This window comes from Scyliorhinus torazame, chromosome 8, assembly GCF_047496885.1.
Source record: "Scyliorhinus torazame isolate Kashiwa2021f chromosome 8, sScyTor2.1, whole genome shotgun sequence".
Taxonomy (NCBI): domain Eukaryota; kingdom Metazoa; phylum Chordata; class Chondrichthyes; order Carcharhiniformes; family Scyliorhinidae; genus Scyliorhinus; species Scyliorhinus torazame.
In genome coordinates, this window is record NC_092714.1 from 2,077,185 (window position 1) to 2,103,448 (window position 26,264).

Consider the following 26,264-nt stretch of genomic DNA (forward strand, 5'->3'; position numbering starts at 1 on the left):
CCCGACTGTCTCTCTCTCCTCTCGCTGTTTTCACTCTCCCGACTGTCTCTCTCTCTCCTCTCGCTGTTTTCACTCTCCCGACCGTCTCTCTCTCCTCTCGCTGTTTTCACTCTCCCGACTGTCTCTCTCTCCTCTCGCTGTTCTCACTCTCCCGACTGTCTCTCTCTCTCCTCTCCCTGTTTTCACTCTCCCGACTGTCTCTCTCTCTCCTCTCGCTGTTTTCACTCTCCTGACTGTCTCTCTCTCTCCTCTTGCCGTTTTCACTCTCCCGAGTGTCTCTCTCTCTCCTCTCGTTGTTTTCACTTTCCCGACTGTCTCTCTCTCTCCTCTCGCTGTTTTCACTCTCCTGACTGTCTCTCTCTCTCCTCTTGCCGTTTTCACTCTCCCGAGTGTCTCTCTCTCTCCTCTCGTTGTTTTCACTCTCCCGACTGTCTCTCTCTCTCCTCTCGCTGTTTTCACTCTCCCGAGTGTCTCTCTCTCTCCTCTCGTTGTTTTCACTTTCCCGACTGTCTCTCTCTCTCCTCTCGTTGTTTTCGCTCTCCCGACTGTCTCTCTCTCCTCTCGCTGTTTTCACTCTCCCGACTGTCTCTCTCCTCTCGCTGTTTTCACATTCCCGACTGTCTCTCTCTCTCCTCTCGCTGTTTTCACTCTCCCGACTGTCTCTCTCTCTCCTCTCGCTGTTTTCACTCTCCCGACTGTCTCTCTCTCTCCTCCTGCTGTTTTCACTCTCCCGACTGTCTCTCTCTCTCTCCTCTCGCTGTTTTCACTCTCCCGACTGTCTCTCTGTCTCCTCTCGCATTTTTCACTCTCACGACTGTCTCTCTCTCTCCTCTCGCTGTTTTCACTCTCCCGACTGTCTCTCTCTCTCCTCTCGCTGTTTTCACTCTCCCGACTGTCCCTCTCTCTCCTCTCGCTGTTTTCACTCTCCTGACTGTCTCTCTCTCCTCTCGCTGTTTTCACTCTCCCGACTGTCTCACTCTCCTCTGGCAGTTTTCACTCTCCCGACTGTCTCTCTCTCCTCTCGCTTTTTTCACTCTCCCGACTGACTCTCTCTCCTCTCGCTGTTTTCACTCTCACGACTGTCTCTCTCTACTCTCGCTGTTTTCACTCTCCCGACTGTCTCTCTCTCCTCTCTCTGTTTTCACATTCCCGACTGTATCTCTCTCCTCTCGCTGTTTTCACTCTCCCGACTGTCTCTCTCTCTCCTCTCGCTGTTTTGACTCTCCCGACTGTCTCTCGCTCTCCTCTCGCAGTTTTCACTCTCCCGACTGTCTCTCTCTCTCCTCTCGCTGTTTTCACTCTCCCGACTGTCTATCTCTCTCCTCTCGCTGTTTTCACTCTCCTGACTGTCTCTCTCTCCTCTCGCTGTTTTCACTCTCCCGACTGTCTCTCTCTCCTCTCGCTGTTTTCACATTCCCGACTGTCTCGCTCTTTCCTCTTGCTGTTTTCACTTTCCCGAGTGTCTCTCTCTCTCCTCTCGCTGTTTTCACTTTCCCGACTGTCTCTCTCTCCTCTCGCTGTTTTCACTCTCCCGACTGTCACTCTCTCTCCTCTCGCTGTTTTCACTCTCCCGACTGTCTCTCTCCTCTCGCTGTTTTCACATTCCCGACTGTCTCTCTCTCTCCTCTCGCTGTTTTCACTCTCCCGACTGTCTCTCTCTCTCCTCTCGCTGTTTTCACTCTCCCGACTGTCTCTCTCTCCTCTCGCTGTTTTCACTCTCCCGACTGTCTCTCTCTCTCCTCTTGCTGTTTTCACTCTCCCGACTGTCTCTCTCGCTCCTCTCGCTGTTTTCACTCTCCCGACTGTCTCTCTCTCTCCCCTCGCTGTTTTCACTCTCCCGACTGTCTCTCTCCTCTCGCTGTTTTCACATTCCCGACTGTCTCTCTCTCTCCTCTCGCTGTTTTCACTCTCCCGACTGTCTCTCTCTCTCCTCTCGCTGTTTTCACTCTCCCGACTGTCTCTCTCTCTCCTCTCGCTGTTTTCACTCTCCCGACTGTCTCACTCTCTCCTCTCGCTGTTTTCACTCTCCCGACTGTCTCTCTCTCTCCTCTCGCTGTTTTCACTCTCCCGACTGTCTCTCTCTCTCCTCTCGCTGTTTTCACTCACCCGACTGTCCCTCTCTCTCCTCTCGCTGTTTTCACTCTCCTGACTGTCTCTCTCTCCTCTCGCTGTTTTCACTCTCCCGACTGTCTCACTCTCCTCTGGCAGTTTTCACTCTCCCGACTGTCTCTCTCTCCTCTCGCTTTTTTCACTCTCCCGACTGACTCTCTCTCCTCTCGCTGTTTTCACTCTCACGACTGTCTCTCTCTACTCTCGCTGTTTTCACTCTCCCGACTGTCTCTCTCTCCTCTCTCTGTTTTCACATTCCCGACTGTATCTCTCTCCTCTCGCTGTTTTCACTCTCCCGACTGTCTCTCTCTCTCCTCTCGCTGTTTTGACTCTCCCGACTGTCTCTCGCTCTCCTCTCGCAGTTTTCACTCTCCCGACTGTCTCTCTCTCTCCTCTCGCTGTTTTCACTCTCCCGACTGTCTATCTCTCTCCTCTCGCTGTTTTCACTCTCCTGACTGTCTCTCTCTCCTCTCGCTGTTTTCACTCTCCCGACTGTCTCTCTCTCCTCTCGCTGTTTTCACATTCCCGACTGTCTCGCTCTTTCCTCTTGCTGTTTTCACTTTCCCGAGTGTCTCTCTCTCTCCTCTCGCTGTTTTCACTTTCCCGACTGTCTCTCTCTCCTCTCGCTGTTTTCACTCTCCCGACTGTCACTCTCTCTCCTCTCGCTGTTTTCACTCTCCCGACTGTCTCTCTCCTCTCGCTGTTTTCACATTCCCGACTGTCTCTCTCTCTCCTCTCGCTGTTTTCACTCTCCCGACTGTCTCTCTCTCTCCTCTCGCTGTTTTCACTCTCCCGACTGTCTCTCTCTCCTCTCGCTGTTTTCACTCTCCCGACTGTCTCTCTCTCTCCTCTTGCTGTTTTCACTCTCCCGACTGTCTCTCTCGCTCCTCTCGCTGTTTTCACTCTCCCAACTGTCTCTCTCTCTCCCCTCGCTGTTTTCACTCTCCCGACTGTCTCTCTCCTCTCGCTGTTTTCACATTCCCGACTGTCTCTCTCTCTCCTCTCGCTGTTTTCACTCTCCCGACTGTCTCTCTCTCTCCTCTCGCTGTTTTCACTCTCCCGACTGTCTCTCTCTCTCCTCTCGCTGTTTTCACTCTCCCGACTGTCTCACTCTCTCCTCTCGCTGTTTTCACTCTCCCGACTGTCTCTCTCTCTCCTCTCGCTGTTTTCACTCTCCCGACTGTCTCTCTCTCTCCTCTCGCTGTTTTCACTCTCCCGACTGTCTCTCTCTCCTCTCGCTGTTTTCACTCTCCCGACTGTCTCTCTCTCTCCTCTTGCTGTTTTCACTCTCCCGACTGTCTCTCTCGCTCCTCTCGCTGTTTTCACTCTCCCGACTGTCTCTCTCTCTCCCCTCGCTGTTTTCACTCTCCCGACTGTCTCTCTCTCTCCTCTCGCTGTTTTCACTCTCCCGACTGTCTCTCTCTCTCCTCTCGCTGTTTTCACTCTCCCGACTGTCTCTCTCTCTCCTCTCGCTGTTTTCACTCTCCTGACTGTCTCTCTCTCCTCTCGCTGTCTTCACTCTCCCGACTGTCTCTCTCTCCTCTCGCTGTTTTCACTCTCCCGCCTGTCTCTCTCTCCTCTCGCTGTTTTCACTCTCCCGACTGTCTCTCTCTCCTCTCGCTGTTTTCACTCTCCCGACTGTCTCTCTCTCCTCTCGCTGTTTTCACTCTCCCGACTGTCTCTCTCTCTCCTCTCGCTGTTTTCACTCTCTCCCGACTGTCTCTCTCCTCTCGCTGTTTTCACTCTCCCGACTGTCTCTCTCTCTCCTCTCGCTGTTTTCACTCTCCCGACTGTCTCACTCTCTCCTCTCGCTGTTTTCACTCTCCCGACTGTCTCTCTCTCTCCTCTCGCAGTTTTCACTCTCCCGACTGTCTCTCTCTCTCCTCTCGCTGTTTTCACTCTCCCGACTGTCTCTCTCTCCTCTCGCTGTTTTCACACTCCCGACTGTCTCTCTCTCTCCTCTTGCTGTTTTCACTCTCCCTACTGTCTCTCTCGCTCCTCTCGCTGTTTTCACTTTCCCGACTGTCTCTCTCTCTCCCCTCGCTGTTTTCACTCTCCCGACTGTCTCTCTCTCTCCTCTCGCTGTTTTCACTCTCCCGACTGTCTCTCTCTCTCCTCTGGCTGTTTTCACTCTCCCGACTGTCTCTCTCTCTCCTCTCGCTGTTTTCACTCTCCCGACTGTCTCTCTCTCTCCTCTCGCTGTTTTCACTCTCCTGACTGTCTCTCTCTCCTCTCGCTGTTTTCACTCTCCCGACTGTCTCTCTCTCCTCTCGCTGTTTTCACTCTCCCGACTGTCTCTCTCTCCTCTCGCTGTTTTCACTCTCCCGACTGTCTCTCTCTCCTCTCGCTGTTTTCACTCTCCCGACTGTCTCTCTCTCCTCTCGCTGTTTTCACTCTCCCGACTGTCTCTCTCTCTCCTCTCGCTGTTTTCACTCTCCCGACCGTCTCTCTCTCCTCTCGCTGTTTTCACTCTCCCGACTGTCTCTCTCTCCTCTCGCTGTTCTCACTCTCCCGACTGTCTCTCTCTCTCCTCTCCCTGTTTTCACTCTCCCGACTGTCTCTCTCTCTCCTCTCGCTGTTTTCACTCTCCTGACTGTCTCTCTCTCTCCTCTTGCCGTTTTCACTCTCCCGAGTGTCTCTCTCTCTCCTCTCGTTGTTTTCACTTTCCCGACTGTCTCTCTCTCTCCTCTCGCTGTTTTCACTCTCCTGACTGTCTCTCTCTCTCCTCTTGCCGTTTTCACTCTCCCGAGTGTCTCTCTCTCTCCTCTCGTTGTTTTCACTCTCCCGACTGTCTCTCTCTCTCCTCTCGCTGTTTTCACTCTCCCGAGTGTCTCTCTCTCTCCTCTCGTTGTTTTCACTTTCCCGACTGTCTCTCTCTCTCCTCTCGCTGTTTTCGCTCTCCCGACTGTCTCTCTCTCCTCTCGCTGTTTTCACTCTCCCGACTGTCTCTCTCCTCTCGCTGTTTTCACATTCCCGACTGTCTCTCTCTCTCCTCTCGCTGTTTTCACTCTCCCGACTGTCTCTCTCTCTCCTCTCGCTGTTTTCACTCTCCCGACTGTCTCTCTCTCTCCTCCTGCTGTTTTCACTCTCCCGACTGTCTCTCTCTCTCCTCTCGCTGTTTTCACTCTCCCGACTGTCTCTCTGTCTCCTCTCGCATTTTTCACTCTCACGACTGTCTCTCTCTCTCCTCTCGCTGTTTTCACTCTCCCGACTGTCTCTCTCTCTCCTCTCGCTGTTTTCACTCTCCCGACTGTCCCTCTCTCTCCTCTCGCTGTTTTCACTCTCCTGACTGTCTCTCTCTCCTCTCGCTGTTTTCACTCTCCCGACTGTCTCACTCTCCTCTGGCAGTTTTCACTCTCCCGACTGTCTCTCTCTCCTCTCGCTTTTTTCACTCTCCCGACTGACTCTCTCTCCTCTCGCTGTTTTCACTCTCACGACTGTCTCTCTCTACTCTCGCTGTTTTCACTCTCCCGACTGTCTCTCTCTCCTCTCTCTGTTTTCACATTCCCGACTGTATCTCTCTCCTCTCGCTGTTTTCACTCTCCCGACTGTCTCTCTCTCTCCTCTCGCTGTTTTGACTCTCCCGACTGTCTCTCGCTCTCCTCTCGCAGTTTTCACTCTCCCGACTGTCTCTCTCTCTCCTCTCGCTGTTTTCACTCTCCCGACTGTCTATCTCTCTCCTCTCGCTGTTTTCACTCTCCTGACTGTCTCTCTCTCCTCTCGCTGTTTTCACTCTCCCGACTGTCTCTCTCTCCTCTCGCTGTTTTCACATTCCCGACTGTCTCGCTCTTTCCTCTTGCTGTTTTCACTTTCCCGAGTGTCTCTCTCTCTCCTCTCGCTGTTTTCACTTTCCCGACTGTCTCTCTCTCCTCTCGCTGTTTTCACTCTCCCGACTGTCACTCTCTCTCCTCTCGCTGTTTTCACTCTCCCGACTGTCTCTCTCCTCTCGCTGTTTTCACATTCCCGACTGTCTCTCTCTCTCCTCTCGCTGTTTTCACTCTCCCGACTGTCTCTCTCTCTCCTCTCGCTGTTTTCACTCTCCCGACTGTCTCTCTCTCCTCTCGCTGTTTTCACTCTCCCGACTGTCTCTCTCTCTCCTCTTGCTGTTTTCACTCTCCCGACTGTCTCTCTCGCTCCTCTCGCTGTTTTCACTCTCCCGACTGTCTCTCTCTCTCCCCTCGCTGTTTTCACTCTCCCGACTGTCTCTCTCCTCTCGCTGTTTTCACATTCCCGACTGTCTCTCTCTCTCCTCTCGCTGTTTTCACTCTCCCGACTGTCTCTCTCTCTCCTCTCGCTGTTTTCACTCTCCCGACTGTCTCTCTCTCTCCTCTCGCTGTTTTCACTCTCCCGACTGTCTCACTCTCTCCTCTCGCTGTTTTCACTCTCCCGACTGTCTCTCTCTCTCCTCTCGCTGTTTTCACTCTCCCGACTGTCTCTCTCTCTCCTCTCGTTGTTTTCACTCTCCCGACTGTCTCTCTCTCCTCTCGCTGTTTTCACTCTCCCGACTGTCTCTCTCTCTCCTCTTGCTGTTTTCACTCTCCCGACTGTCTCTCTCGCTCCTCTCGCTGTTTTCACTCTCCCGACTGTCTCTCTCTCTCCCCTCGCTGTTTTCACTCTCCCGACTGTCTCTCTCTCTCCTCTCGCTGTTTTCACTCTCCCGACTGTCTCTCTCTCTCCTCTCGCTGTTTTCACTCTCCCGGCTGTCTCTCTCTCTCCTCTCGCTGTTTTCACTCTCCCGACTGTCTCTCTCTCTCCTCTCGCTGTTTTCACTCTCCTGACTGTCTCTCTCTCCTCTCGCTGTTTTCACTCTCCCGATTGTCTCTCTCTCCTCTCGCTGTTTTCACTCTCCCGCCTGTCTCTCTCTCCTCTCGCTGTTTTCACTCTCCCGACTGTCTCTCTCTCCTCTCGCTGTTTTCACTCTCCCGACTGTCTCTCTCTCCTCTCGCTGTTTTCACTCTCCCGACTGTCTCTCTCTCTCCTCTCGCTGTTTTCACTCTCCCGACCGTCTCTCTCTCCTCTCGCTGTTCTCACTCTCCCGACTGTCTCTCTCTCTCCTCTCCCTGTTTTCACTCTCCCGACTGTCTCTCTCTCTCCTCTCGCTGTTTTCACTCTCCCGACTGTCTCTCTCTCTCCTCTTGCTGTTTTCACTCTCCCGAGTGTCTCTCTCTCTCCTCTCGCTGTTTTCACTCTCCCGACTGTCTCTCTCTCCTCTCGCTGTTTTCACTCTCCCGACTGTCTCTCTCCTCTCACTGTTTTCACATTCCCGACTGTCTCTCTCTCTCCTCTCGCTGTTTTCACTCTCCCGACTGTCTCTCTCTCTCCTCTCGCTGTTTTCACTCTCCCTACTGTCCCTCTCTCTCTCCTCCTGCTGTTTTCACTCTCCCGACTGTCTCTCTCTCTCCTCTCGCTGTTTTCACTCTCCCGACTGTCTCTCTCCTCTCGCTGTTTTCACTCTCACGACTGTCTCTCTCTCTCCTCTCGCTGTTTTCACTCTCCCGACTGTCTCTCTCTCTCCTCTCGCTGTTTTCACTCTCCCGAATGTCTCTCTCTCTCCTCTCGCTGTTTTCACTCTCCTGACTGTCTCTCTCTCCTCTCGCTGTTTTCACTCTCCCGACTGACTCTCTCTCCTCTGGCAGTTTTCACTCTCCCGACTGTCTCTCTCTCCTCTGGCAGTTTTCACTCTCCCGACTGTCTCTCTCTCCTCTCGCTGTTTTCACTCTCCCGACTGTCTCTCTCTCCTCTCGCTGTTTTCACTCTCCCGACTGTCTCTCTCTCCTCTCGCTGTTTTCACTCTCCCGATTGTCTCTCTCTCCTCTCGCTGTTTTCACTCTCCCGCCTGTCTCTCTCTCCTCTCGCTGTTTTCACTCTCCCGACTGTCTCTCTCTCCTCTCGCTGTTTTCACTCTCCCGACTGTCTCTCTCTCCTCTCGCTGTTTTCACTCTCCCGACTGTCTCTCTCTCTCCTCTCGCTGTTTTCACTCTCCCGACCGTCTCTCTCTCCTCTCGCTGTTCTCACTCTCCCGACTGTCTCTCTCTCTCCTCTCCCTGTTTTCACTCTCCCGACTGTCTCTCTCTCTTCTCTCGCTGTTTTCACTCTCCCGACTGTCTCTCTCTCTCCTCTTGCTGTTTTCACTCTCCCGAGTGTCTCTCTCTCTCCTCTCGCTGTTTTCACTCTCCCGACTGTCTCTCTCTCCTCTCGCTGTTTTCACTCTCCCGACTGTCTCTCTCCTCTCACTGTTTTCACATTCCCGACTGTCTCTCTCTCTCCTCTCGCTGTTTTCACTCTCCCGACTGTCTCTCTCTCTCCTCTCGCTGTTTTCACTCTCCCTACTGTCTCTCTCTCTCTCCTCCTGCTGTTTTCACTCTCCCGACTGTCTCTCTCTCTCCTCTCGCTGTTTTCACTCTCCCGACTGTCTCTCTCCTCTCGCTGTTTTCACTCTCACGACTGTCTCTCTCTCTCCTCTCGCTGTTTTCACTCTCCCGACTGTCTCTCTCTCTCCTCTCGCTGTTTTCACTCTCCCGAATGTCTCTCTCTCTCCTCTCGCTGTTTTCACTCTCCTGACTGTCTCTCTCTCCTCTCGCTGTTTTCACTCTCCCGACTGACTCTCTCTCCTCTGGCAGTTTTCACTCTCCCGACTGTCTCTCTCTCCTCTCGCTTTTTTCACTCTCCCGACTGCCTCTCTCTCCTCTCGCTGTTTTCACTGTCCCGACTGTCTCTCTCTCTCCTCTCGCTGTTTTCACTCTCCCGACTGTATCTCTCTCTCCTCTCGCTATTTTCACTCTCCCGACTGTCTCTCTCTCTCCTCTCGCTGTTTTCACTCTCACGACTGTCTCTCTCTACTCTCGCTGTTTTCACTCTCCCGACTGTCTCTCTCCTCTCACTGTTTTCACATTCCCGACTGTCTCTCTCTCTCCTCTCGCTGTTTTCACTCTCCCGAGTGTCTCTCTCTCTCCTCTCGCTGTTTTCACTCTCCCGACTGTCTCTCTCTCTCCTCTCGCTGTTTTCACATTCCCGACTGTATCTCTCTCCTCTCGCTGTTTTCACTCTCCCGACTGTCTCTCTCTCCTCTCGCTGTTTTCACATTCCCGACTCTCTCTCTCTCCTCTCGCTGATTTCACTCTCCCGACTGTCTCTCTCTCCTCTCGCTGTTTTCACTCTCCCGACTGTCTCTCTCTCCTCTCGCTGTTTTGACTCTCCCGACTGTCTCTCGCTCTCCTCTCGCCGTTTTCACTCTCCCGACTGTCTCTCTCTCTCCTCTCGCTGTTTTCACTCTCCCGACTGTCTATCTCTCTCCTCTCGCATTTTTCACTCTCCTGACTGTCTCTCTCTCCTCTCGCTGTTTTCACTCTCCCGACTGTCTCTCTCTCCTCTCGCTGTTTTCACATTCCCGACTGTCTCTCTCACTCCTCTTGCTGTTTTCACTCTCCCGAGTGTCTCTCTCTCTCCTCTCGCTGTTTTCACTTTCCCGACTGTCTCTCTCTCTCTCCTCTCGCTGTTTTCACTCTCCCGACTGTCTCTCTCTCTCCTCTCGCTGTTTTCACTCTCCCGACTGTCTCTCTCTCCTCTCGCTGTTTTCACTCTCCCGACTGTCTCTCTCCTCTCGCTGTTTTCACATTCCCGACTGTCTCTCTCTCTCCTCTCGCTGTTTTCACTCACCCGACTGTCTCTCTCTCTCCTCTCGCTGTTTTCACTCTCCCGACTGTCTCTCTCTCCTCCTGCTGTTTTCACTCTCCCGACTGTCTCTCTCTCTCCTCTCACTGTTTTCACTCTCCCGACTGTCTCTCTCTCTCCTCTCGCTGTTTTCACTCTCACGACTGTCTCTCTCTCTCCTCTCGCTGTTTTCACTCTCCCGACTGTCTCTCTGCTCTCGCTGTTTTCACTCTCCCGACTGTCTCTCTCTCTCCTCTCGCTGTTTCCACTCTCCCGACTGTCTCTCTCTCTCCTCTCGCTGTTTTCACTCTCCCGACTGTCTCTCTCTCTCCTCTCGCTGTTTTCACTCTCCCGACTCTCTCTCTCTCTCCTCTCGCTGTTTTCACTCTCCTGACTGCCTCTCTCTCCTCTCGCTGTTTTCACTCTCCCGACTGTCTCTCTCTCCTCTCGCTGTTTTCACTCTCGCGACTGTCTCTCTCTCCTCTCGCTGTTTTCACTCTCCCGACTGTCTCTCTCTCTCCTCTCGCTGTTTTCACTCTCCCGACTGTCTCTCTCTCTCCTCTCGCTCTTTTCACTCTCCCGACTGTCTCTCTCTCTCCTCTCGCTGTTTTCACTCTCCTGACTGTCTCTCTCTCTCCTCTCGCTGTTTTCACTCTCCCGACTGTCTCTCTCTCCTCTCGCTGTTTTCACTCTCCCGACTGTCTCTCTCTCCTCTCGCTGTTTTCACATTCCCGACTGTCTCTCTCTCTCCTCTTGCTGTTTTCACTCTCCCGAGTGTCTCTCTCTCTCCTCTCGCTGTTTTCACTTTCACGACTGTCTCTCTCTCTCCTCTCGCTGTTTTCACTCTCCCGACTATCTCTCTCTCTCCTCTCGCTGTTTTCACTCTCCCGACTGTCTCTCTCTCCTCTCGCTGTTTTCACTCTCCCGACTGTCTCTCTCCTCTCGCTGTTTTCACATTCCCGACTGTCTCTCTCTCTCCTCTCGCTGTTTTCACTCTCCCGATGTCTCTCTCTCTCCTCTCGCTGTTTTCACTCTCCCGACTGTCTCTCTCTCCTCCTGCTGTTTTCACTCTCCCGACTGTCTCTCTCTCTCCTCTCGCTGTTTTTACTCTCCCGACTGTCTCTCTCTCTCCTCTCGCTGTTTTCACTCTCACAACTGTCTCTCTCTCTCCTCTCGCTGTTTTCACTCTCCCGACTGTCTCTCACTCTCCTCTCGCTGTTTTCACTCTCCCGACTGTCTCTCTCTCTCCTCTCGCTGTTTTCACTCTCCCGACTGTCTCTCTCTCTCCTCTCGCTGTTTTCACTCTCCTGACTGTCTCTCTCTCCGCTCGCTGTTTTCACTCTCCCGACTGTCTCTCTCTCCTCTCGCTGTTTTCACTCTTCCGACTGTCTCTCTCTCCTCTCGCTGTTTTCACTCTCCCGACTGTCTCTCTCTCTCCTCTCGCTGTTTTCACTCTCCCGACTGTCTCTCTCTCTCCTCTTGCTGTTTTCTACTCTCCCGACTGTCTCTCTCTCTCCTCTCGCTGTTTTCACTCTCCGGACTGTCTCTCTCTCTCCTCTCGCTGTTTTCACTCTCCCGACTGTCTCTCTCTCCTCTCGCTGTTTTCACTCTCCCGACTGTCTCTCTCTCCTCTCGCTGTTTTCACTCTCCCGACTGTCTCTCTCTCCTCTCGCTGTTTTCACTCTCCCGACTGTCTCTCTCTCTCCTCTCGCTGTTTTCACTCTCACGACTGTCTCTCTCTCCTCTCGCTGTTTTCACTCTCCCGAGTGTCTCTCTCTCCTCTCGCTGTTTTCACATTCCCGACTGTCTCTTTCTCCTCTCGCTGTTTTCACATTTCCGATTGTGTCTCTCCTCTTGCTGTTTTCACTCTCCCGACTGTCTCTCTCTCCTCTCGCTGTTTTGACTCTCCCGACTGTCTCTCGCTCTCCTCTCGCTGTTTTCACTCTCCCGACTGTCTCTCTCTCTCCTCTCGCTGTTTTCACTCTCCCGACTGTCTATCTCTCTCCTCTCGCTGTTTTCACTCTCCTGACTATCTCTCTCTCTCCTCTCGCTGTTTTCACTCTCCCGACTGTCTCTCTCTCCTCTCGCTGTTTTCACTCTCCCGACTGTCTCTCTCTCTCCTCTCGCTGTTTTCACTCTCCCGACTGTCTCTCTCTCCTCTCGCTGTTTTCACTCTCCCGACTGTCTCTCTCCTCTCGCTGTTTTCACATTCCCGACTGTCTCTCTCTCTCCTCTCGCTGTTTTCACTCTCCCGACTGTCTCTCTCTCTCCTCTCGCTGTTTTCACTCTCCCGACTGTCTCTCTCTCCTCCTGCTGTTTTCACTCTCCCGACTGTCTCTTTCTCTCCTCTCGCTGTTTTCACTCTCCCGACTGTCTCTCTCTCTCCTCTCGCTGTTTTCACTCTCACGACTGTCTCTCTCTCTCCTCTCGCTGTTTTCACTCTCCCGACTGTCTCTCTCTCTCCTCTCGCTGTTTTCACTCTCCCGACTGTCTCTCTCTCTCCTCTCGCTGTTTTCACTCTCCCGACTCTCTCTCTCTCTCTCCTCTCGCTGTTTTCACTCTCCTGACTGTCTCTCTCTCCTCTCGCTGTTTTCACTCTCCCGACTGTCTCTCTCTCCTCTCGCTGTTTTCACTCAACCGACTGTCTCTCTCTCCTCTCGCTGTTTTCACTCTCCCGACTGTCTCTCTCCTCTCGCTGTTTTCACTCTCCCGACTGTCTCTCTCTCTCCTCTTGCTGTTTTCACTCTCCCGACTGTCTCTCTCTCTCCTCTCGCTGTTTTCACTCTCCTGACTGTCTGTCTCTCTCCTCTCGCTGTTTTCACTCTCCCGACTGTCTCTCTCTCCTCTCGCTGTTTTCACTCTCCCGACTGTCTCTCTCTCCTCGCGCTGTTTTCACATTCCCGACTGTCTCTCTCTCCTCTCGCTGTTTTCACTCTCCCGACTGTCTCTCTCTCTCCTCTCGCTGTTTTCACTCTCCCGACTGTCTCTCTCTCTCCTCTCGCTGTTTTCACTCTCCCGACTGTCTCTCTCTCTCCTCTCGCTGTTTTCACTCTCCCGACTGTCTCTCTCTCCTCTCGCTGTTTTCACTCTCCCGACTGTCTCTCTCCTCTCGCTGTTTTCACATTCCCGACTGTCTCTCTCTCTCCTCTCGCTGTTTTCACTCTCCCGACTGTCTCTCTCTCTCCTCTCGCTGTTTTCACTCTCCCGACTGTCTCTCTCTCGTCCTGCTGTTTTCACTCTCCCGACTGTCTCTCTCTCTCCTCTCGCTGTTTCCACTCTCCCGACTGTCTCTCTCTCTCCTCTCGCTGTTTTCACTCTCACGACTGTCTCTCTCTCTCCTCTCGCTGTGTTCACTCTCCCGACTGTCTCTCTCTCTCCTCTCGCTGTTTTCACTCTCCCGACTGTCTCTCTCTCTCCTCTCGCTGTTTTCACTCTCCCGACTGTCTCTCTCTCTCCTCTCGCTGTTTTCACTCTCCTGACTGTCTCTCTCTCCTCTCGCTGTTTTCACTCTCCCGACTGTCTCTCTCTCCTCTCGCTGTTTTCACTCTCCCGACTGTCTCTCTCTCCTCTCGCTGTTTTCACTCTCCCGACTGTCTCTCTCTCTCCTCTCGCTGTTTTCACTCTCCCGACTGTCTCTCTCTCTCCTCTCGCTGTTTTCACTCTCCCGACTGTCTCTCTCTCTCCTCTCGCTGTTTTCACTCTCCTGACTGTCTCTCTCTCTCCTCTCGCTGTTTTCACTCTCCCGACTGTCTCTCTCTCCTCTCGCTGTTTTCACTCTCCCGACTGTCTCTCTCTCCTCTCGCTGTTTTCACATTCCCGACGGTCTCTCTCCTCTTGCTGTTTTCACTCTCCCGAGTGTCTCTCTCTCTCCTCTCGCTGTTTTCACTTTCCCGACTGTCTCTCTCTCTCCTCTCGCTGTTTTCACTCTCCCGACTGTCTCTCTCTCCTCTCGCTGTTTTCACTCTCCCGACTGTCTCTCTCTCCTCTCGCTGTTTTCACTCTCCCGACTGTCTCTCTCCTGTCGCTGTTTTCACTCTCCCGACTGTATCTCTCTCTCCTCTCGCTGTTTTCACTCTCCCGACTGTCTCTCTCTCTCCTCTCGCTGTTTTCACTCTCACGACTGTCTCTCTCTCCTCTCGCTGTTTTCACTCTCCCGACTGTCTCTCTCTCCTCTCGCTGTTTTCACATTCCCGACTGTCTCTCTCTCCTCTCGCTGTTTTCACATTCCCGACTGTCTCTCTCCTCTCGCTGTTTTCACATTCCCGACTGTCTCTCTCTCCTCTCGCTGTTTTCACTCTCCCGACTGTCTCTCTCTCTCTTCTCGCTGTTTTCACTCTCCCGACTGTCACTCTCTCCTCTCGCTGTTTTCAATCTCCTGACTGTCTCTCTCTCTCCTCTCACTGTTTTCACTCTCCCGACTGTCTCTCTCTCTCTTCTCGCTGTTTTCACTCTCCCAACTGTCTCTCTCTCCTCTCGCTGTTTTCACTCTCCCGACTGTCTCTCTCTCCTCCTGCTGTTTTCACTCTCCCGACTGTCTCTCTCTCTCCTCTCGCTGTTTTCACTCTCCCGACTGTCTCTCTCTCTCCTCTCGCTGTTTTCACTCTCACGACTGTCTCTCTCTCTCCTCTCGCTGTTTTCACTCTCCCGACTGTCTCTCTTTCTCCTCTCGCTGTTTTCACTCTCCCGACTGTCTCTCTCTCTCCTCTCGCTGTTTACACTCTCCCGACTGTCTCTCTCTCTCCTCTCGCTGTTTTCGCTCTCCTGACTGTCTCTCTCTCCTCTCGCTGTTTTCACTCTCCCGACTGTCTCTCTCTCCTCTCGCTGTTTTCACTCTCCCGACTGTCTCTCTCCTCTCGCTGTTTTCACTCTCCCGACTGTCTCTCTCTCCTCTCGCTGATTTCACTCTCCCGACTGTCTCTCTCTCCTCTCGCTGTTTTCACTCTCCCGACTGTCTCTCTCTCTCCTCTCGCTGTTTTCACTCTCACGACTGTCTCTCTCTCCTCTCTCTGTTTTCACTCTCCCGACTGTCTCTCTCTCCTCTCGCTGTTTTCACATTCCCGACTGTCTCTCTCTCCTCTCGCTGTTTTCACATTCCCGACTGTCTCTCTCCTCTCGCTGTTTTCACATTCCCGACTGTCTCTCTCTCCTCTCGCTGTTTTCACTCTCCCGACTGTCTCTCTCTCTCTTCTCGCTGTTTTCACTCTCCCGACTGTCACTCTCTCCTCTCGCTGTTTTCACTCTCCTGACTGTCTCTCTCTCTCCTCTTGCTATTTTCACATTCCCGACTGTCTCTCTCTCCTCTCGCTGTTTTCACATTCCCGACTGTCTCTCTCCTCTCGCTGTTTTCACATTCCCGACTGTCTCTCTCTCCTCTCGCTGTTTTCACTCTCCCGACTGTCTCTCTCTCTCTTCTCGCTGTTTTCACTCTCCCGACTGTCACTCTCTCCTCTCGCTGTTTTCACTCTCCTGACTGTCTCTCTCTCTCCTCTCACTGTTTTCACTCTCCCGACTGTCTCTCTCTCTCTTCTCGCTGTTTTCACTCTCCCAACTGTCTCTCTCTCCTCTCGCTGTTTTCACTCTCCCGACTGTCTCTCTCTCCTCCTGCTGTTTTCACTCTCCCGACTGTCTCTCTCTCTCCTCTCGCTGTTTTCACTCTCCCGACTGTCTCTCTCTCTCCTCTCGCTGTTTTCACTCTCACGACTGTCTCTCTCTCTCCTCTCGCTGTTTTCACTCTCCCGACTGTCTCTCTTTCTCCTCTCGCTGTTTTCACTCTCCCGACTGTCTCTCTCTCTCCTCTCGCTGTTTACACTCTCCCGACTGTCTCTCTCTCTCCTCTCGCTGTTTTCGCTCTCCTGACTGTCTCTCTCTCCTCTCGCTGTTTTCACTCTCCCGACTGTCTCTCTCTCCTCTCGCTGTTTTCACTCTCCCGACTGTCTCTCTCCTCTCGCTGTTTTCACTCTCCCGACTGTCTCTCTCTCCTCTCGCTGATTTCACTCTCCCGACTGTCTCTCTCTCCTCTCGCTGTTTTCACTCTCCCGACTGTCTCTCTCTCTCCTCTCGCTGTTTTCACTCTCACGACTGTCTCTCTCTCCTCTCTCTGTTTTCACTCTCCCGACTGTCTCTCTCTCCTCTCGCTGTTTTCACATTCCCGACTGTCTCTCTCTCCTCTCGCTGTTTTCACATTCCCGACTGTCTCTCTCCTCTCGCTGTTTTCACATTCCCGACTGTCTCTCTCTCCTCTCGCTGTTTTCACTCTCCCGACTGTCTCTCTCTCCTCTCGCTGTTTTCACTCTCCCGACTGTCTCTCTCTCTCCTCTCGCTGTTTTCACTCTCCCGACTGTCTCTCTCTCTCCTCTCGCTGTTTTCACTCTCCCGACTGTCTCTCTCTCTCCTCTCGCTGTTTTCACTCTCCCGACTGTCTATCTCTCTCCTCTCGCTGTTTTCACTCTCCCGACTGTCTCTCTCTCTCTTCTCGCTGTTTTCACTCTCCCGACTGTCACTCTCTCCTCTCGCTGTTTTCACTCTCCTGACTGTCTCTCTCTCTCCTCTTGCTATTTTCACTCTCCCGACTGTCTCTCTCTCCTCCTGCTGTTTTCACTCTCCCGACTGTCTCTCTCTCTCCTCTCGCTGTTTTCACTCTCCCGACTGTCTCTCTCTCTCCTCTCGCTGTTTTCACTCTCACGACTGTCTCTCTCTCTCCTCTCGCTGTTTTCACTCTCCCGACTGTCTCTCTCTCTCCTCTCGCTGTTTTCACTCTCCCGACTGTCTCTCTCTCTCCTCTCGCTGTTTACACTCTCCCGACTGTCTCTCTCTCTCCTCTCGCTGTTTTCGCTCTCCTGACTGTCTCTCTCTCCTCTCGCTGTTTTCACTCTCCCGACTGTCTCTCTCTCCTCTCGCTGTTTTCACTCTCCCGACTGTCTCTCTCCTCTCGCTGTTTTCACTCTCCCGACTGTCTCTCTCTCCTCTCGCTGATTTCACTCTCCCGACTGTCTCTCTCTCCTCTCGCTGTTTTCACTCTCCCGACTGTCTCTCTCTCTCCTCTCGCTGTTTTCTCTCCCGACTGTCTCTCTCTCTCCTCTCGCTGTTTTCGCTCTCCTGACTGTCTCTCTCTCCTCTCGCTGTTTTCACTCTCCCGACTGTCTCTCTCTCCTCTCGCTGTTTTCACTCTCCCGACTGTCTCTCTCCCCTCGCTGTTTTCACTCTCCCGACTGTCTCTCTCTCGCCTCTCGCTGTTTTCACTCTCCCGACTGTCTCTCTCCTCTCGCTGTTTTCACATTCCCGACTGTCTCTCTCTCTCTCCTCTCGCTGTTTTCACTCTCCCGACTGTCTCTCTCTCCTCCCGCTGTTTTCACTCTCCCGACTGTCTCTCTCTCCTCTCGCTGTTTTCTCATTCCCGACTGTCTCTCTCTCTCCTCTCGCTGTTTTCACTCTCCTGACCGTCTCTCTCTCCTCTCGCTGTTCTCACTCTCCCGACTGTCTCTCTCCTCTCGCTGTTTTCACATTCCCGACTGTCTCGCCCTCTCCTCTCGCTGTTTTCACTCTCCCGACTGTCTCTCTCTCCTCTCGCTGTTTTCACTCTCCCGACTGTCTCTCTCTTCTCCTCTCGCTGTTTTCACTCTCCCGACTGTCTCTCTCTCTCCTCTCGCTGTTTTCACTCTCACGACTGTCTCTCTCTTCTCCTCTCGCTGTTTTCACTCTCCCGACTGTCTCTCTCTCTCCTCTCGCTGTTTTCACTCTCCCGACTGTCTCTCTCTCTCCTCTCGCTGTTTTCACTCTCCCGACTGTCTCTCTCTCTCCTCTCGCTGTTTTCACTCTCCTGACTGTCTCTCTCTCCTCTCGCTGTTTTCACTCTCCCGACTGTCTCTCTCTCCTCTCGCTGTTTTCACTCTCCCGACTGTCTCTCTCTCCTCTCGCTGTTTTCACTCTCCCGACTGTCTCTCTCTCCTCTCGCTGTTTTCACTCTCCCGACTCTCTCTCTCTCTCTCCTCTCGCTGTTTTCACTCTCCTGACTGTCTCTCTCTCCTCTCGCTGTTTTCACTCTCCCGACTGTCTCTCTCTCCTCTCGCTGTTTTCACTCTCCCGACTGTCTCTCTCTCCTCTCGCTGTTTTCACTCTCCCGACTGTCTCTCTCTCTCCTCTCGCTGTTTTCACTCTCCCGACTGTCTCTCTCTCTTCTCGCTGTTTTCACTCTCCCGACTGTCTCTCTCTCTCCTCTCGCTGTTTTCACTCTCCTGACTGTCTCTCTCTCTCCTCTCGCTGTTTTCACTCTCCCGACTGTCTCTCTCTCCTCTCGCTGTTTTCACTCTCCCGACTGTCTCTCTCTCCTCTCGCTGTTTTCACATTCCCGACTGTCTCTCTCTCTCCTCTTGCTGTTTTCACTCTCCCGAGTGTCTCTCTCTCTCCTCTCGCTGTTTTCACTTTCCCGACTGTCTCTCTCTCTCCTCTCGCTGTTTTCACTCTCCCGACTGTCTCTCGCTCTCCTCTCGCTGTTTTCACTCTCCCGACTGTCTCACTCTCCTCTCGCTGTTTTCACTCTCCCGACTGTCTCTCTCCTCTCGCTGTTTTCACATTCCCGACTGTCTCTCTCTCTCCTCTCGCTGTTTTCACTCTCCCGACTGTCTCTCTCTCTCCTCTCGCTGTTTTCACTCTCCCGACTGTCTCTCTCTCCTCCTGCTGTTTTCACTCTCCCGACTGTCTCTCTCTCTCCTCTCGCTGTTTCCACTCTCCCGACTGTCTCTCTCTCTCCTCTCGCTGTGTTCACTCTCCCGACTGTCTCTCTCTCTCCTCTCGCTGTTTTCACTCTCACGACTGTCTCTCTCTCTCCTCTCGCTGTGTTCACTCTCCCGACTGTCTCTCTCTCTCCTCTCGCTGTGTTCACTCTCCCGACTGTCTCTCTCTCTCCTCTCGCTGTTTTCACTCTCACGACTGTCTCTCTCTCCTCTCGCTGTTTTCACTCTCCCGACTGTCTCTCTCTCTCCTCTCGCTGTTTTCACTCTCACGACTGTCTCTCTCTCCTCTCGCTGTGTTCACTCTCCCGACTGTCTCTCTCTCTCCTCTCGCTGTTTTCACTCTCACGACTGTCTCTCTCTCCTCTCGCTGTTTTCACTCTCCCGACTGTCTCTCTCTCTCCTCTCGCTGTTTTCACTCTCACGACTGTCTCTCTCTCTCCTCTCGCTGTGTTCACTCTCCCGACTGTCTCTCTCTCTCCTCTCGCTGTTTTCACTCTCACGACTGTCTCTCTCTCTCCTCTCGCTGTTTTCACACTCCCGACTGTCTCTCTCTCCTCTCGCTGTTTTCACTCTCCCGACTGTCTCTTCACTTGCGATGTTTTCAATGTCCCGGCTCCAATCTCAGCTCTCTCGATCTCGTGCTCTTTTCTGTTGCCAGCTCCATGCAGGTTAGGGGGATTGGCCGTGCTAACATTCCCCTTGGTGTCCAGAAGCTTAAATGGGGTTACTGGGTTACGGGGATAGGGCAGATCCGTGGGTTTAAGAAGGGTCCTCTTTCCAAGGGCCGGCGCAGACTCGATGGGCCGAATGGCCTCCTTCACTGTCAATTCTTTGATTCGCTGAGGTGCAAATCAGAAACTCTGTCTTCCAGACCTTTTGAGCCTCTGATAAATATTTTTTTTGTTGGCAAGTGGATCAAGGCTTGTTGATGGAATTATGACACAAAGTTGTGAGCTAGCAGGGTGGCAGAGCTGGGGTGTGGGGCTGAATGGCCTCGCCTGAGATCTCCGGGAGCTTCTGAATTGTGGACTTTTGCAGATGTCAGTTAGGCAATTAGTAACCGGCCAGGTGTAACTAACCGTATCTCTGGCGTAACACCACTGCCTCTTCTGTTTATCTTCCAACACAGTTACCAAATAAATGCTCGCACTGAACTTGCTGTCCGTTACAACGACATCTCACCCCTGGAAAATCATCACTGTGCAATCGCATTCCAAATCTTTTCACACCCCGAATGTAACATATTCAGTAACATGGATCCTGAGATCTTCAAGCAAATTCGTCAGGTGAGCGAGTTTGGTAAGGGGGAGACCAGGGTGGAAGGGGAGAGAGAGGTAGAGACCATAAAACATAGGAGCAGAATTAGACCACTCGGCCCATCGAGTCTGCTCCGACATCAATCGCGGCTGATATTTTCTCATCTCCATTCTCCTGCCTTCTCCCCATAACCCCTGATCCCCTTATTAATCAAGAACCTATCTATCTCTGCCTCAAAGACACTCAGTGATTTGGCCTCCACAGCCTTCTGCGGTAAAGGGTTCCACAGATTCACCACCCTCTGGCTGAAGAAATTCCTCCTCATCTCTGTTTTAAAGGATCGTCCCTTTAGTCTGAGATGGTGTCCTCTGGTTCTAGTCTGTCCTACAAGTGGTAACCTCCTCTCCACATCCATTCTATCCAGGCCTCGCAGTATCCTGTAAGTTTCAGTAAGATCCCCCCTCATCCTTCTAAACTCCCAACGAGTACAGACCCAGAGTCCTCAACCGTTCCTCATACGACAAGTTCTTCATTCCAGGGATCATTCTTGTGAACCTCCTCTGGACCCTTTCCAAGGCCAGCACATCCTTCCTTAGATACGGGGCCCAAAACTGCGCACAATACTCCAAATGGGGTCTGACCAGAGCCTTACACAGCCTCAGAAGTACATCCCTGGTCTTGTATTCTAGCCCTCTTGACATGAATAGATTGGGTTGGATTGGATTTGTTTATTGTCACGTGTACCAAGGTACAGTGAAAAGTATTTTTCTGCGAGGAGCTCAACAGATCATTAAGTACATGAGAAGAAAAGAGAAGAAAAGAAAATACATAATAGGGCAAATAATGCTAACATTGAATTTGTCTTAACTGCCGACTGAACCTGCACGTTAACATTAAGAGAATCATGAACAAGGATTCCCAAGTCCCTTTCTGCTTCTGATTTCCGAAGCATTTCCCCATTCAGAAAAGTCTATGCCTCCATTCCTTCTCCCAAAGTGCATAACCTCACACTTTTCCACATTGTATTTCATTTGCCACTTCATTGCCCACTCTCCGAGCTTGTCCAAGTCCTTCTGCAGCCCCCTTGCTTCCTCAATACTACCTGTCCCTCTGCAGATCTTTGCATCATCTGCAGAGAGAGAGAGAGACAGAGAAAGGGGGTTCCTGCTCCTATCCAGTGATCCTCTAGACCAGATGAAGTTGGGAAAGAGACTATTCAGCATCTTGAGTCTGTTCCACCATTTACCAGGATCACAGCTCATCTTTGACCAAACTCTGTATTCCTGATCGCCTCCATGTCCCGAGCACAGTGCACTAAACAGCAGGCTTGGAATGCAGAACAAGGCCAGCAGCACGGTTCAATTCCCGTACCAGCCTCCCCGAACAGGCGCCGGAATGTGGCGACTAGGGGCTTTTCACAGTAACTTCATTTGAAGCCTACTTGTGACAATAAGTGATTATTATTTATTATGTCCCTAATACCTCAAAACTCTATCCATCTCCGTTTTAAAACTCTGCTGGATTCACTGCAGGCCTTGAAGGTTCAACCAAAACTTGGAGCTTTATTTACAAGATGCTGACATTCCGGGCTGTGAGGGTAGACTGCCCATTCCGGGCTGTGACGGTAGACTGCCCATTCCGGGCTGTGAGGGGAGACTGCCCATTCCCAGCTGTGAGGGTAGACTGCCCATTCCGGGCTGTGAGGGTAGACTGCCCATTCCGGGCTGTGAGGGGAGACTGCCCATTCCGGGCTGTGAGGGGAGACTGCCCATTCCGGGCTGTGAGGGTAGACTGCCCATTCCGGGCTGTGAGGGGAGACTGCCCATTCCGGGCTGTGAGGGTAGACTGCCCATTCCGGGCTGTGAGGGTAGACTGCCCATTCCCGGGGGTGAGGGGAGACTGCCCATTCCCGGCTGTGAGGGGAGACTGCCCATTCCGGGCTGTGAGGGGAGACTGCCCATTCCCGGGGGTGAGGGTAGACTGCCCATTCCGGGGGGTGAGGGTAGACTGCCCATTCCGGGCTGTGAGGGGAGACTGCCCATTCCGGGCTGTGAGGGGAGACTGCCCATTCCGGGCTGTGAGGGTAGACTGCCCATTCCGGGGGGTGAGGGGAGACTGCCCATTCCGGGCTGTGAGGGGAGACTGCCCATTCCCGGGGGGTGAGGGTAGACTGCCCATTCCGGGCTGCGAGGGTAGACTGCCCATTCCCGGCTGTGAGGGTAGACTGCCCATTCCGGGGGGTGAGGGTAGACTGCCCATTCCCGGGGGTGAGGGGAGACTGCCCATTCCCGGCTGTGAGGGGAGACTGCCCATTCCGGGCTGTGAGGGTAGACTGCCCATTCCGGGCTGTGAGGGGAGACTGCCCATTCCGGGCTGTGAGGGTAGACTGCCCATTCCCGGCTGTGAGGGGAGACTGCCCATTCCGGGCTGTGAGGGTAGACTGCCCATTCCGGGGGGTGAGGGTAGACTGCCCATTCCCGGGGGTGAGGGGAGACTGCCCATTCCCGGCTGTGAGGGGAGACTGCCCATTCCGGGCTGTGAGGGTAGACTGCCCATTCCGGGCTGTGAGGGGAGACTGCCCATTCCGGGGGGTGAGGGTAGACTGCCCATTCCGGGCTGTGAGGGGAGACTGCCCATTCCGGGGGGTGAGGGTAGACTGCCCATTCCGGGCTGTGAGGGGAGACTGCCCATTCCGGGCTGTGAGGGGAGACTGCCCATTCCGGGCTGTGAGGGTAGACTGCCCATTCCGGGCTGTGAGGGTAGACTGCCCATTCCCGGGGGTGAGGGGAGACTGCCCATTCCCGGGGGTGAGGGTAGACTGCCCATTCCGGGCTGTGAGGGGAGACTGCCCATTCCGGGCTGTGAGGGTAGACTGCCCATTCCGGGGGGTGAGGGGAGACTGCCCATTCCCGGCTGTGAGGGGAGACTGCCCATTCCCGGGGGTGAGGGTAGACTGCCCATTCCTGGGGTGAGGGTAGACTGCCCATTCCCGGGGGTGAGGGTAGACTGTCCATTCCGGGCTGTGAGGGGAGACTGCCCATTCCCGGGGGTGAGGGTAGACTGCCCATTCCGGGCTGTGAGGGGAGACTGCCCATTCCGGGCTGTGAGGGTAGACTGCCCATTCCCGGCTGTGAGGGGAGACTGCCCATTCCCGGGGGTGAGGGTAGACTGCCCATTCCGGGCTGTGAGGGGAGACTGCCCATTCCCGGGGGGTGAGGGTAGACTGCCCATTCCGGGCTGTGAGGGTAGACTGCCCATTCCGGGCTGTGAGGGGAGACTGCCCATTCCGGGCTGTGAGGGTAGACTGCCCATTCCCGGGGGTGAGGGTAGACTGCCCATTCCGGGCTGTGAGGGGAGACTGCCCATTCCCGGGGGGTGAGGGTAGACTGCCCATTCCGGGGGGTGAGGGGAGACTGCCCATTCCGGGCTGTGAGGGTAGACTGCCCATTCCGGGCTGTGAGGGTAGACTGCCCATTCCCGGCTGTGAGGGGAGACTGCCCATTCCCGGGGGTGAGGGGAGACTGCCCATTCCCGGGGGGTGAGGGGAGACTGCCCATTCCGGGCTGTGAGGGTAGACTGCCCATTCCCGGGGGGTGAGGGTAGACTGCCCATTCCCGGGGGTGAGGGTAGACTGCCCATTCCCGGCTGTGAGGGGAGACTGCCCATTCCCGGGGGTGAGGGGAGACTGCCCATTCCCGGGGGGTGAGGGGAGACTGCCCATTCCGGGCTGTGAGGGTAGACTGCCCATTCCCGGCTGTGAGGGTAGACTGCCCATTCCGGGGGGTGAGGGGAGACTGCCCATTCCCGGCTGTGAGGGTAGACTGCCCATTCCGGGCTGTGAGGGGAGACTGCCCATTCCGGGGGGTGAGGGTAGACTGCCCATTCCCGGCTGTGAGGGGAGACTGCCCATTCCCGGGGGGTGAGGGGAGACTGCCCATTCCCGGGGGGTGAGGGGAGACTGCCCATTCCCGGCTGTGAGGGTAGACTGCCCATTCCGGGCTGTGAGGGGAGACTGCCCATTCCGGGGGGTGAGGGTAGACTGCCCATTCCCAGCTGTGAGGGTAGACTGCCCATTCCCGGGGGTGAGGGGAGACTGCCCATTCCCGGGGGTGAGGGTAGACTGCCCATTCCGGGGGGTGAGGGTAGACTGCCCATTCCGGCTGTGAGGGTAGACTGCCCATTCCCGGGGGTGAGGGTAGACTGTCCATTCCGGGCTGTGAGGGTAGACTGCCCATTCCCGGCTGTGAGGGGAGACTGCCCATTCCCGGCTGTGAGGGGAGACTGCCCATTCCCAGCTGTGAGGGTAGACTGCCCATTCCCGGGGGTGAGGGGAGACTGCCCATTCCCGGGGGTGAGGGTAGACTGCCCATTCCGGGGGGTGAGGGTAGACTGCCCATTCCGGCTGTGAGGGTACACTGCCCATTCCCGGGGGTGAGGGTAGACTGTCCATTCCGGGCTGTGAGGGGAGACTGCCCATTCCCGGCTGTGAGGGGAGACTGCCCATTCCCGGCTGTGAGGGGAGACTGCCCATTCCCGGCTGTGAGGGTAGACTGCCCATTCCGGGCTGTGAGGGTAGACTGCCCATTCCGGGCTGTGAGGGGAGACTGCCCATTCCCGGGGGTGAGGGTAGACTGCCCATTCCGGGCTGTGAGGGTAGACTGCCCATTCCCGGGGGTGAGGGGAGACTGCCCATTCCGGGCTGTGAGGGGAGACTGCCCATTCCGGGGGGTGAGGGGAGACTGCCCATTCCCGGCTGTGAGGGGAGACTGCCCATTCCGGGCTGTGAGGGGAGACTGCCCATTCCCGGCTGTGAGGGGAGACTGCCCATTCCCAGCTGTGAGGGGAGACTGCCCATTCCCGGCTGTGAGGGTAGACTGCCCATTCCCAGCTGTGAGGGTAGACTGCCCATTCCCGGGGGTGAGGGTAGACTGCCCATTCCGGGCTGTGAGGGTAGACTGCCCATTCCGGGGGGTGAGGGTAGACTGCCCATTCCCGGGGGTGAGGGTAGACTGTCCATTCCGGGCTGTGAGGGTAGACTGCCCATTCCGGGCTGTGAGGGTAGACTGCCCATTCCCGGGGGTGAGGGTAGACTGCCCATTCCGGGCTGTGAGGGTAGACTGCCCATTCCCGGCTGTGAGGGGAGACTGGCCATTCCCGGGGGTGAGGGGAGACTGCCCATTCCCGGGGGGTGAGGGTAGACTGCCCATTCCGGGGGGTGAGGGGAGACTGCCCATTCCGGGCTGTGAGGGGAGACTGCCCATTCCGGGCTGTGAGGGGAGACTGCCCATTCCGGGCTGTGAGGGGAGACTGCCCATTCCGGGCTGTGAGGGGAGACTGCCCATTCCGGGCTGTGAGGGTAGACTGCCCATTCCGGGCTGTGAGGGTAGACTGCCCATTCCCGGGGGTGAGGGTAGACTGCCCATTCCCGGGGGTGAGGGTAGACTGCCCATTCCGGGCTGTGAGGGTAGACTGCCCATTCCGGGGGGTGAGGGTAGACTGCCCATTCCGGGCTGTGAGGGGAGACTGCCCATTCCCGGGGGTGAGGGTAGACTGCCCATTCCCGGCTGTGAGGGTAGACTGCCCATTCCCGGCTGTGAGGGGAGACTGCCCATTCCGGGCTGTGAGGGGAGACTGCCCATTCCGGGAGGTGAGGGGAGACTGCCCATTCCCGGGGGTGAGGGTAGACTGCCCATTCCCGGCTGTGAGGGGAGACTGCCCATTCCCGGGGGTGAGGGTAGACTGCCCATTCCCGGGGGTGAGGGGAGACTGCCCATTCCCGGGGGTGAGGGTAGACTGCCCATTCCCAGCTGTGAGGGGAGACTGCCCATTCCGGGGGTGAGGGTAGACTGCCCATTCCCAGCTGTGAGGGTAGACTGCCCATTCCGGGCTGTGAGGGTAGACTGCCCATTCCGGGCTGTGAGGGTAGACTGCCCATTCCCGGGGGTGAGGGGAGACTGCCCATTCCCGGGGGTGAGGGTAGACTGCCCATTCCCGGGGGTGAGGGGAGACTGCCCATTCCCGGGGGTGAGGGTAGACTGCCCATTCCGGGCTGTGAGGGTAGACTGCCCATTCCGGGCTGTGAGGGTAGACTGCCCATTCCCGGGGGTGAGGGGAGACTGCCCATTCCCGGGGGTGAGGGTAGACTGCCCATTCCCGGGGGTGAGGGGAGACTGCCCATTCCCGGGGGTGAGGGTAGACTGCCCATTCCCGGCTGTGAGGGGAGACTGCCCATTCCGGGCTGTGAGGGGAGACTGCCCATTCCGGGCTGTGAGGGTAGACTGCCCATTCCGGGGGGTGAGGGGAGACTGCCCATTCCGGGCTGTGAGGGGAGACTGCCCATTCCGGGGGGTGAGGGTAGACTGCCCATTCCGGGCTGTGAGGGTAGACTGCCCATTCCCGGGGGTGAGGGGAGACTGCCCATTCCGGGTTGTGAGGGTAGACAGCCCATTCCGGGCTGTGAGGGTAGACTGCCCATTCCGGGGGGTGAGGGTAGACTGCCCATTCCGGGCTGTGAGGGTA

The 26,264-nt window shown here is 55.0% G+C and overlaps 1 protein-coding gene across 1 annotated transcript in view; it reads left to right on the forward strand.

Annotated features, from left to right (window-relative positions):
* The first annotated feature begins 19,619 nt into the window (after positions 1-19,619).
* Positions 19,620-26,264, forward strand: part of LOC140428696 (high affinity cGMP-specific 3',5'-cyclic phosphodiesterase 9A-like) — a 113,446-nt gene continuing 106,801 nt past the window's right edge. Inside the window, exon 1 of the mRNA XM_072515428.1 lies at positions 19,620-19,774. Within this exon, the coding sequence (XP_072371529.1) occupies positions 19,742-19,774 (33 nt within the window). The 5' untranslated portion in view covers positions 19,620-19,741. The remainder of the gene's footprint in view (positions 19,775-26,264) is intronic.